The sequence below is a fragment of the Mobula birostris genome, chromosome 18 (assembly GCF_030028105.1).
Source record: "Mobula birostris isolate sMobBir1 chromosome 18, sMobBir1.hap1, whole genome shotgun sequence".
Taxonomy (NCBI): Eukaryota; Metazoa; Chordata; class Chondrichthyes; order Myliobatiformes; family Myliobatidae; genus Mobula; species Mobula birostris.
The window spans coordinates 29,979,168-29,992,177 of NC_092387.1; the positions used below are offsets into that span (position 1 = coordinate 29,979,168).

Here is a 13,010-nt window from a genome sequence, read left to right on the forward strand (position 1 = left end):
GGTTTGCTCTGCAGACTCCACAAAATGGTCAGAGGCACTTCACAATTGGATCCACCCATCACCTGCCAGCTCCTGTTTCTCCCCTTTCCCTTTTATTCTGGCTTCTTCCCTTGTTTTTTCCAGTCCTGATAAAGGGTCTCAGCCAAACCATCAACTGTTTATTTCCTCTATTGATGCTACCTGAACTGCTGTGTGTTGCTCCACAAAGTGGTCATCCAGTCTGTGTTGGTCAAGGAGACAACTGTGAGCACAAAATGTAAACTGGAAGAAGTTTGAGTGTTTGGCTCCCTGCATGGAGAGAAGGGAAGAGATAAAATGACAAGTTAGAAGTATTGCATCTTCTTCAGTTGCATAAGAAAGTGCAAAGTGTTTGTGGAGGAAGAAGAGCAGAGTGGGGTGTCATGAAAGGAGCAATCTCTTTGGAAAGAAGATGGGAGAGGAAAATGGGTCCAGTGGTGGAATCTTGTTAAAGGTAGCAGAAATTACAACAGCTGAATGTGGAGACTAGTGGGGTGATAAATGAGGACCAGGGGAACTCCGTCCAGAAGGAGAGAAGGTAAGTTCAAAGGTGCCGGAAATAAATGATGTACAATCAATGGCTATCAGCTATGGTAGAGGGAACCCCACAGTACTGGAAGAAAGAAGCCATCTCAGAGGTACTTGTAGACATCTCAGAGGTACTTGTACAACAGGAGCAACAGAGCCAAGGGAATGGAGAGAATGGAATGGCATCCTTTCAAGTGGAGGGATGGGAGGAGGTAATTTTGAACTTCTGTGGACTTACTATGGATGTTTATCTCTAGACTGTCCTTTAACATGGAGTTGGAGAAATACAGAAAGGGAAAGTAAGGATCAGAGATGGAACACATGAATCTTAAAAGTAATGAAATTTGTGAGTCCTGTAGAGTTATCGATGTGCCAGAGAAAATGTTGAGGGCCCAGGTAGAACTGAAGTAGAGATAAGCATGGCCCCATTACAGCACCTTTAATCGAGAGAAAGTGAGTGGAATAGAAGGAGAAGTGTTCAATATGACAGTTTTATGGTATGTTGCCTCCCTGAATGCCAGCAGAATATTTTGAAGAAATAGGGTAAGTAGCCAGTGATGTAGGTTCATATCAATATCAAAAAAAGGATAATGAGGTCATATGGACAAAGCTTAGGGAGCTGAGAAGGAGTTTAAAAAGCAGGAATTCAAAGGCAATAATGTCCTGACTATTTATATTTATAATCAAAGAAGTAAAAAGACAGTAAATAATTCTGTGGCTGGAGATCTGCTGTCAGAGGGAAGATACAACTTTTGCAAGCTAGAAGGATTGCATTTCAATGGCAGTGAGGCTGAGATCCTCACACAATATACAATCTGTTGGAAAAATTAAGAAAAATAAAGCAGCATCAATGTGAAGAAAAGAATTGTAAATGTTTTGAGTTGAAGATCTGCATTTTGACTGAGGCTGGAAAGGCAAGATGGCCAATACAAAGAGGGGAAGGGGTGTGGCAAGAAACAAGACTGAAGAGATGTGTAAGGTGACAGGCAGGTAGGGAAGGTGAATGAGGGTTCCGTTCTGAACTCGCACTTTTTCAATTTTGAATGACTTCCACTGGCCCTACGTAAGTAGATCTGCAAGGAGCTGTTACCAGTTCCTTGTTTTTTGACCATATTCTGTTTTATGGTAATGAAATCAACCTTCCCCAATTCTGGAACTTAGTTTCTGGTCCATCCTTGTCTTTCTCTATGTCAACTTCAAAACTTACAGTTACTATCCCTATCTTTGAATTACTCTCCCAAGAAATCTTCAACCATATTTCCAAAGATTTTGCCAGATCTGCAAAATGGGAGTCTTTTAGAAGAAGATATTAAGAGTTCAAGGACAGCATGTTCACGTAAGGGTACAGGGGCAAAAAATCACAAGATTAGGGAATCTTAGATGACAAAGATATTGAAGGTTTGTTCATGGGGAAAAAAGAAATCATATGACCAATATCAGTAACTGCAGCTGAGCAGGGAATATATAGGATGTGTAAGAAAGTGCATTGGCCAAAATGAGTCCTGGTATATCCTTGGCAAGTAAAGTTAAGGAGAATCCAAAGACATTATATAAGTATATCAGGAACAAGAGCAAAGTAAGGGTTAGGGTGGATCCATTCAGGGACTAGGCATAATCTATATGTGGGACTAGATGCTGTGGGTGTGGGCCAAGATGAATACTTGAATCAACCTGGCTAAGAAGGGTGAAAGACAGAACAAATTACACCTGAGAAACAGTAGAGGGAACAATACATTGCCGAGTATGTTTTCTCAAGGGCACCAATGAGCAGAAGAAATACAAAGGAGTGAATATGCAGAGAAACTACAGAAAGTGCATAAATAATGGATGACTTGAATTAGTCTAATGTAGACTGGAATAGAAAGGATATCAAAGGCATAGAAGATGAAGAGTTTCTAAAATATGTATGGGCTAAGTTTCTAAAGCAAAATGTTTCTGGGCCAACAAGAAAAGAGGGATTGCTGGGTATATTTCTAGAGAATGATGTGAGTCACGTGTAGCAAGCAGAACATTTCAGAGATAGTGATGATATCATCATAATATCTACATCTAAGTTATAGAAAAGGAGAAAGAAGAATCCAAAGTAAAATAATCAATTGGAGGAAGGCTGGCTGTAATTACATGAGAGTGGATCTGGTCCAGGTAAACTGGGCATGTGACTCGCAAAACTGAAACAGAATGATCCGCCTTTGTGGAAATGATTGTTCAGGTACAATTGAGGTATTTTCTCATCAGAGGGAAAAGAAGAAGAAATTCAGGGTTCTGTGGATGATGAAATATGTTCAGGATGTAGTTACAAGGAAAGCGGATTGGCTAGAACTGTTTTCCCTGGAACAAAGGAGGCTGAGGAGTGGCCTTTTAGAGGTTTATTAAATCACGAGGGGCATGGATAAGATGAATAGTCATGGTCTTTTTTTTTCTCCAGGTTAGGGGACTCTAAAGGTGGAGGTCATTGATTTAAGATGAAAGGAAAATTTTAAAGGGGACCTGAGGAGCATGCTTTTCCCCACAAAGGGTGGTGGCTATGTGGAATGAACTACCCAGGAGCTGGTAGAGGCATTTACAATTGCAGTGTTTAAGAAACATTTAGGCAATTAAAATGGATAGTAAAAGATTGGAGGGATAAGAACCAAATGCAGGCAAATGGTACTAGCTTAGGTAGGCAACTTGGTTGGCATGGACGCGTTTGGCCAAAGAGACTGTCTCTGTGCTGTGCGAATCTTTCAGAAACACTATTTTTAACCTTATAAGGAAAGCTGATCTTTATTCAATATGTGTATTCTACAGATGAAGAAAAGAATATTTCTCCAATTGAAGATACAGGATATGTCCCTTTCAATTTTCTTCTGCCTCCTGTACCACAGGTACTGCACGTTTAAGTGCTCACTTTCAGCTTATATTTAACAGAATATCAGGTTAGTGTGGATTTCTTCTTAAATAAAATCAAAGAATGATGGAAACATTTGGCAGACCAAGGATACAGTTCAACTGGAAATATGAGTGGAGAAATGGCATATGGAGTTCAACCCAGAAAAATGTGAAGTGTTGCAATTTGGGGGGGGGGGTCAAATGCAGGAGGAAAGCATGCAATGAATGACGGGAACCTGAGAAACAGTGAAGTACAGAGGGATCTTGAGGCGCAAGTCCATAGCAGTGACACAAGTGTTCAAGATGGTAAGGAAGGCGTACTGCATACTTGCCTCCTTCAGTTGAGGTGTTGAGCATAGAAGTCAACAAGCCATGTTGCACCTGTATAGAACTCTGGTTAGGCCATATTTGGAATATTGTGTGGAGTTCTGGTTGCTCCATTACAGAAAAGATATGGAGACTTTGGAGAAGATTCAGAAGAGGAGACTTTTAGATATAAGGAGAAGTTGGACAAACTTGGATTGTTTTCTTTGGAACATTGGACACTGAACTGACCTGATAGAAAGATGTCAAATCACGAGAGGCAAAATTGGGATAAATAGTTAGAATCTTTTTCTCAGTGAGCCACCCCCTCTCCTTCTCTCTCTCACACTCACACGTATACAACAGATTCTGTAGATGATGGAAATTCAGAGGAACACACACAAAATGTTGGAAGAATTCAGTAGATCAGGCAGCACCTATGCAGAGGAATAGGCACGGGCTTAAAGTAGGAGTGGGGAAATTGAAGCTAAATCTCCAGGCAAGTTGTTTTTTTTACAGAGAAGTGTAGGTGTGGAGAACACATTGCCAGGGGTAGTGGTGGAAGCAAATATGATAGCAATTTTAAGAGGCATTTAAAAAAGGTACATGAACAGGTTAGGAATTGATGGGTGTAGACCACGTGTAGACAGATGGGATTAGATTGCATCATGGTTGTCACAGACATGGTGGACGAAGAGGCCTGTTCTTATCCTGGCTTGTTCCATATTCTAGAAGGCATGCAAATTATATAAATAAAAGTTGACATAAAGTAGGAATCATGGGTGGAGAGAGCATGGAGGTTTCAGCAACCAACTGAGAATCATGATAAAAAGAGATGCACCTACATCAGTATTCAACCAGCCTGTTGGCCACCCTTGATCAACAAGAGTATCATAGAAATATGAATAGGACTAGTCCATTTGGTTCTTCAAGCCTGTTCCTATCATTCAAAGTGCTCATGGTTTGTCATCCAGTTCAGTACCCTGCTCCTGCTCTTTCCCCACATCTTTTATTTGTTTTGGCCAAAAGAACTATATCAAATTTCTTCTTAAGTTCAATTAATAATTTGTCCACAACTATCTCCTGAGGTAATTTGCAGTCTATTTATTCTTTACTGTAACTGCTCCTTCTGAACTTTCTTACTGACAAGAACATTCTTCCTGCATTTGTTCTATCCAGTCCCATCAAGTTTCATTGAGATCTTCTTTCATTCTTCTAAACTTTATCAAATGTAGCCTAATTGATTCAATTTCCATTCATATAAGAGCCCTGCCTTGTCAGGTATCATTTTGGTGAATTTTCACTGTACTCTCTCCATTTTAGGATAAAACTACCAAAATTACACACATTAATCAGAGATGTGGGCTCTCCTGTACAATTGCAGGAAGACATTCCTGCTCCTGTACTCAAAATTTCTTGCCCTAGAAACTGACCTAAAATACTACTCACCATCTTAAATGCCTGTTGCAGTTGGATGGTTAGTTTCATTGTCTAGTGTAAAAGGACACACAAATCTTGTTATGCCTCTCTCTTTCTGAATCTTAACATACTCAGATAATTTTCTGTCTATTTTTAACATAAAACCAAATATAATATGGAAACCGACTCTTCTGCTTCCATGGCGACCAAGGTACCTACCTGAGCTAGTTCCTGTAGCCTGTACTTCTCCCATATCCTTCTAAACCTTTCCTATCCATGAATCTGCTTATGTTTTTTAAACATAACTGTACCTGCCTCTACCCCTTCCTCAGACCCATCACCCTTTCCATGAAAAATTTGCCCTACAGATCCCCTTTAAATATTACTCCTCTACCCTTAAACTTATTCTCTCTAGTTTTAGCCTCCCATACCCTGGAAAAAGACTGAACATTTATCTGATTTATACCCCTCATGGTTTTATAAATCTTTATAATATCATCCCTAAGTCTCCTTTGCCCCAGGGAATACAGTCTCAACCTATCTCATCTATTTTTATAACTCAAGTAAACAGTATTCCAGCTGTGCCAAACCAGTGTTTTATAATTTTTGCCATAACTTCCCTACACATAAAATCTGTACCCACGTTAATGAAAACAAATATTTCATTTACCCTTACCACCACCTGATGCCTTCTTCGGGGATATGTATTTATGCCCCTCTATTCTTCAGAATGACACAGAGCACAATTCATAGATTTGTTACCTCATTGTGCCAGAGACCTGGGTTCAGTCCTGAAGTCTTATGCTGTCAATGTGGAGTTTGCATGTTCTTCCTGTAATCTCAGTGATTTTACTCTAGGCACTTCAGCTGCCTCTCACCTTCTAAGGGTAGGTCAACTGCCACTATAAATTGCCTCCTGTGTGTGGGTGAGTGGTAAAATCTGTAGGAAATTGATAAGTCTGTGGGGAAATGGAAAAAAAATGGGACTAATGTCTTTTTCAACCAGCCTTCCATATGGATCTTTGAAATATATTGCAGAAGTTCATGCGGATTACATCAGCCTTATTAATCTCATCAGTATATCATGATATCTGTTTCAAATTTCATCAAATTGGACATACATAACCACACAGGACAAGATTATCTTTGATTAATCCCTGCCTTACTAGTGTAGATTACTCCTGTACTTCAGTTTCTTTTTCTGATAACTTCGCTGCCACTAACATTAGACTCACAGCATTGTAATTACCTGGCTTTTCCCAACTGTCATTCTTGAACTAGAGTACCACATTTGCTGTTCTCCAATTATCTGGTGCCTCACCTGTGACAAGTAAAGGTTTAAAAATTCTCAGGCAGGACCCCAGTAATTTCTTTCCTTGCCTCAAGCAGCAGCCTCTTTCCATTTATATGTTCTAGAATTCACCACCCTCTTCCTCGAATTCTGCAACTACAAAAGCATTCTCCTGATTGAAAATGGAGAAGAGTGTCCAGTAAAAACATCACCTGCATCTTCTGGTATCAGCACAGATTGCCTTTTGGTCCCGAATAGTTATACTTTTATCCTTAATACATTTGTAAAGAGCTTTGGAATTTCCTTTAATCTTGACCCCCAGAGACCTATGCTCTCTTAATTTCCTTTTAAATATCCTTCCTTCAGTACTCTGGCTTCATTTATTTCCTCATGGATTAATGCTGAAATTTCATCCTTCACAATTCTGAATTATTCATAATCACAGGTATGTTAAATTTTCAAGCATTTCTTAAGGTAGTGTTCTCATTGCATCCTCAGTCAGCATGCATATTCTTTTGATCTCTCTCGATAATAATATTGACTCACTGTACCTCAAAACTTTCAGAATCCTTGGTTCTATTTTATTCTCCATTGCATTCATTGTTACAGTAGACAATAATTTTCCCTCTTTACAGACATAGAAGATCTTAGACTTTAACAGTTCTAGGAACCCAGTGTCCTAGTTGAACCTTTCACTTTCCATTGATCCCATCTCCCCCCCAATTCCGCTTTGTCCTCTCTATCGCTTTCACTGCTTTAGGACATAGAACATAGAACACAGCACAGGAGCAGGCCTTTCGGCACACAGTGTTGTATAGAACTACTTAAACTAATGATGCCTAATTAGACTAATCATTTCTGCCTACACAATGTCTATATCTTCCATCATCTGCATATTCATGTACATATTAAGAACCACTTAAATGCTTCTGTTGTGATGGATATTCACTGGCCAGGGCCCATGGGGCCTTTTTGCCAAGCTTAGTTTTCTAACACAGCAGCTGACCCTTCCAGAGGTCAAAGAGTTGCTTTTGAGTAAGTTAAACTCCAAGCCTCCCTCCAGGGGAGGGAGGAGAAGATAGCAGCACACGCAGCGCGCGCGGCCTCTCCGGTGAAATGATATTGTATTTGTAAGTAGGGGCCGTGCACAATTCTGATTTAATGGAGACAGACGTGAAGAAGCACGGAGGAACATCTGGAGAAACTTCTGAAATGCCCGGTTCGCTGCCGCTGCTACTGTGCGATCGAGAATCTCCGGAGGGGAAGGCCCCAAATCCTTGGCTTTGCCTGTTGCTGGCGGCCGGGATTGGGGTCAAAGCACTCGGCAGAGATGGTGCTTGGTGCTTGGTGTTGGAGGGCTGGTCGGAGGCTCAAAGTTTTCGGACGGACTGAGAGTTGGACTGTGGTCGGCTGCTTCCAGGATGCTGCATCAGCAAGTTTGCGGCACTGGAAGCTCATGGCAGGGAGAGTTTTCTTCCTTCTACCGTCTGCGTGAGATGATGGGACCTTCGAGAGACCTTGAGACTTTTTTACCATGCCCATGGTCTGTTCTTCTATCAAATTATGATATTGCTTGCACTGTTGTAACTATATGTTATAATTATGTGGTTTTTGTCAGTTTTTCAGTCTTGGTCTGTCTTGTGTTTAGTCATAGTCATACTTTATTGATCCCGGGGGAAATTGTTTTTCGTTACAGTTGCACCATAAATAATAAATAGTAATAGAACCATAAATAGTTAAATAGCTCTTCAAACCCTCCCCAAAGTTCTTCCTTCAGTCCTGACGAAGGGTTTTGGCCCGAAATGTCAACTAATCTTTTCAACTGATGCTGACTGACCTGCTGAGTTCCTCCAGCGCATTGTGAGTGTTCCTTTGACAACAGCATCTGCAGATTATTTTGTGTTTAGTATGTAAATTATGCCAGCAAATTATGAAATAAGTCCAGGTTTCTGTGATATCACACTGGAGGAACATTGTATCATTTCTTAATGCATGCATTACTAAATTACAATAAAAGAGGATGTGTCCTCATAATCTAAAATCTAAACAGTGTTTTAACTACTTCACTAGCTGAACTTATCTCCTCCTTGGTAGGGAGGGGGACTCAGGTAGTGGGTATTAGCAGCTAACCTGGCTGTGAAGGATAAAGAGGGAAGTGATCTAGCCTTTGAAGAGTTGGTGGCTACAGTATAACCTCCTTTAGTGAGGGCACTAGTAGTTATCTACAATTTGTGTATTAGATAGGGTGTAAGATCTTCATTTGAGTTTAGAACTTCAGGGACAACAAATCCAATACAATTACACTGGAATATTTGCCTCTCCCACTGTTCATAGCAGCACTTTTTAGGCACACTGTGTAAAAAAGTAACTTGCCCCACATGTCTTCTTTGAACTTTTTCCACTCACCTCTTATGCATGCCCTTCCAGTATTAGACATTTCAATCCTGGGAAAAATGATACTGTCTTTATTTATACCTCTCATGCAATGTCCTGGTAACCCTCTTTTGCAGCTTCTCCAAATTTTCATTTCTTCCTATAATGGGGTGACCAGGATTGAATGCAAAAATCCATATGTGGCCTAGCCAGCCTTTTATAAATCTGCAGTATAACTCCACGACTCTTGAACTCTACCTCAAAATCCCTCTGTACCTAATATCAACACCGTTACAGGTCCTGCCATTGTCTGTGTACTTTACATTTGATCTTCCAAAGTTCAATACTCCACAATTGGCCGGATCAAACTCCATCTGCCATTTCTCTGGCTATATCCGTAACTGACCTGTATCCTGCTGCATCCTTTGGCAATCTTCTACACTGTCAACTATGTTACTAATCTTAATCCGATCTGCAAATTTACAAATAGCAGAAGTCTCAATATTCTCTCCAAAAGCTTTGCTACCGCTGACACAACACTAACATAATATCCAGGGTTATACTAGTTTTTTTTTGAACAATGAAACGACATTTACTACTCTCCATTTCCACATGTATGCACTGCCACCGGAAGGCTATTGCAAGAGGAAAAAGGCAATTCCAGCCAAAGATGGAGACACAAATGGATGCCAGACAGCTGTGGCAGGGCTTGCACGTTGTCACCTCCTACAAGGCAAGAACAAATAACATAAATGGAAATGAAATATCACATCTTTATGAGCTTTCATCCACATTTTAAGAGGGAGAACAATGACATACCAATGCAAGCCCCACAGCACCCAATGGTCTTTGATCACAGTTTCCGAGGCCAATGTCAGAGCATCCTTTTGGAAGGGTGAACCCTCACATGGCATCAGGCCCGGACAGTGTACTAGTCAAGTTTTAAAAACCAGCACTGACCAACTCGCTGGAGTGTTATTCATTTTTATTTATTTATTTAGAGATACAGGAAGGAATAGGCCCTTCCAGACCTTTGAGACGCACCACCTAGCAACCCCCCACAACCTAATCATGGGACAATTTACAATGACCAATTAACCTGTCCAATATGTCTTTGGACTGTGGAAGGAAACTGGAGGAGCTGGAGAAAACCCACGTATTTCATGGAGAGGACATACAGTACAGACTCCTTACAAAGGATGCTGGGATTGAACTCTGAACTCCAACACCCCGCGCTGTCATAGCATTGCGCTAACTGCTATGCTACCATGGCAGCCAGGGACATCTTCAGGAAAGCAACGTCAGGTGAACTGGTGTTTCTCTTCATTGAAGTGTCTGTGGTGGAAAGAGTGAGAAGCTACAAGTTCCTAGATGCCAATACCTCAGAGGATCTATCATGAACACAGCACACAGATGTAACCATGAAGAAAATGCACCAATGTCTCTAGGTCTAAGAAGACTTTCAAGCTAGTGCGATGCCATTACGGAGCCAACAGATGGATTTATTTCCCACTGTTGTCTGTAAGGAGTTTGCACATTCTCTCTGTGATTGTGTGGGTTTCCTCTGGGTGTCCCGGTTTCCTCCCACGCTCTAAAGACGTACAGGTTGGTAGGTTAATTAGTCTCATGGGTGTAAGCTTGTTGGGCCAGAGGGACCTGTTACTGTGCTGTAGCTCTGAACAAATAAATAGATAACGTTTGGCATATCATTGAAGACTCAAACAAACTTCTGCACTTACAGTGACTGACTGGTTGTATTTTGGCCAGGTATAGGAACTCCAATACAAGACTAATGCAAGAGACTACAGGGAGTGGTGGAGTCAGCCCATTCCACCACAGATACAGCTTTCTCCACCACTGAATATATCTGCAAGAGGTGATACCTCAGGATGGAGACATCCATCATTAGGACCCACACCATCTGGGCCATGCCCTCTCCTCATTGCTGCCATCAGGAATAAAGTACAGACAATAGACAATAGGTGCAGGAGTAGGCCATTCGGCCCTTTGAGCCAGAACCACCATTCACTGTGCTCATAGCTGATCATCCACAATCAGTATCCCGTCCCTGCCTTCTCCCCATATCCCGTGACTCCACCATCTTTAAGAGCTCTATCTAACTCTTTCTTGAAAGCATCCGGAGAATTGGCCTCCACTGCCTTCTGAGGCAGAGCATTCCACAGATCCACAACTCTCTGGGTGAAAAAGTTTTTCTTCAACTCCGTTCTAAATGGCCTACCCCTTATTCTTAAACTGCGGCCTCTGGTTCTGGACTCCCCCAACATCGGGAACATGTTTCCTGCCTCTAGCGTGTCCAATCCCTTAATAATCTTATATGTTTCAATCAGATCCCCTCTCATCCTTCTAACTTCCAGTGTATACGAGCCCAGTCACTCCAATCTTTCAACATATGACAGTCCCGCCATCCCGAGAATTAGCCTCGTGAACCTATGCTGCACTCCCTTAATAGCAAGAATGTCCTTCCTCAAATTTGGAGACCAAAACTGCACACAATCCTCCAGGTATGGTCTCACCAGGGCCCTGTACAACTGCAGAAGGACCTCTTTGCTCCTATACTCAACTTCTCTTGTTATGAAGGCCAACATGCCATTAGCTTTCTTCACTGCCTGCTGTACCTGCATGCTTAAGCTTTCTTTGCTGAAGAACCTGAATCCACACCCCAAAGTTCAACAACAGTTTCATAGAAACATAGAAAATAGGCGCAGGAGTAGGCCATTCGGCCCTTCGAGCCTGCACCGCCATTTATTATGATCATGGCTGATCATCCAACTCAGAACACCGCCCCAGCCTTCCCTCCATACCCCCTGATCCCCGTAGCCACAAGGGCCATATCTAACTCCCTCTTAAATACAGCCAATGAACTGGCCTCAACTGTTTCCTGTGGCAGAGAATTCCACAGATTCACCACTCTCTGTGTGAAGAAGTTTTTCCTAATCTCGGTCCTAAAAGGCATCCCCTTTATCCTCAAACTGTGACCCCTCGTTCTGGACTTCCCCAACATCGGGAACAATCTTCCTGCATCTAGCCTGTCCAATCCCTTTAGGATTTTATATGTTTCAATCAGATCCCCCCTCAATCTTCTAAATTCCAACGAGTACAAGCCCAGTTCACCCAGTCTTTCTTCATATGAAAGTCCTGCCATCCCAGGAATCAATCTGGTGAACCTTCTTTGTACTCTCTCTATGGCAAGGATGTCTTTCCTCAGATTAGGGGACCAAAACTGCACACAATACTCCAGGTGTGGTCTCACCAAGGCCTTGTACAATTGCAGTAGTACCTCCCTGCTCCTGTACTCGAATCCTCTCGCTATAAATGCCAGCATACCATTCGCCTTTTTCACCGCCTGCTGTACCTGCATGCCCACTCTCAATGACTGGTGTATAATGACACCCAGGTCTCGTTGCACCTCCCCTTTTCCTAATCGGCCACCATTCAGATAATAATCTGTTTTCCTATTTTTGCCACCAAAGTGGATAACTTCACATTTATCCACATTAAATTGCATCTGCCATGAATTTGCCCACTCACCCAACCTATCCAAGTCACTTTGCATCCTCTTAGCATCCTCCTCACAGCTAACACTGCCACCCAGCTTCGTGTCATCCGCAAACTTGGATATGCTGCATTTAATTCCCTCATCCAAGTCATTAATATATATTGTAAACAACTGGGGTCCCAGCACTGAGCCTTGCGGTACCCCACTAGTCACCGCCTGCCATTTCTTCCCCACTGCTATTCAGTTTCTTGAAATAACCAAAAGAACTTAATTTTACCTCGGACTATATGTCCCTCAACTTGCACTAATATTCTGTTTATTTTTGTTTATTTTGTTGCGTAAGTTATGTATACTTTATGTTAGTGGAAGTTCATATCATTTATGTTGCTGTGTTTGTAATGTACTGTGTTATTGCTGCAAGAAGTTAATTTTCATGGCATTTATATTCTGGGTATGTATACCTATGACAATAAACTTAAACCAGAATTTGAAGTAGAGAGGACATGAAGATATTGGTCACAGACATGGTAATCTTATCTTGTGTCTTAATGTACTTAAAGAGACATAACACTATTTCTTTAACTCAAAGTTCCCTAGCATATTCGCATGCTCCACACTGATATTACTATCCTTCATGTACTTCTCCTTGGTAAATACTGACATGAAGTACTCATTTAGGACCTTATCAACATT

At 41.5% G+C, this 13,010-nt stretch overlaps 1 protein-coding gene across 1 annotated transcript in view; it reads left to right on the forward strand.

Moving 5' to 3' along the window:
- LOC140212250 (protein FAM149B1-like) overlaps positions 1–13,010 on the forward strand; it is a 95,638-nt gene that overhangs the window by 51,422 nt on the left and 31,206 nt on the right. Inside the window, exon 8 of the mRNA XM_072282970.1 lies at positions 3,334–3,410. Within this exon, the coding sequence (XP_072139071.1) occupies positions 3,334–3,410 (77 nt within the window). The remainder of the gene's footprint in view (positions 1–3,333; positions 3,411–13,010) is intronic.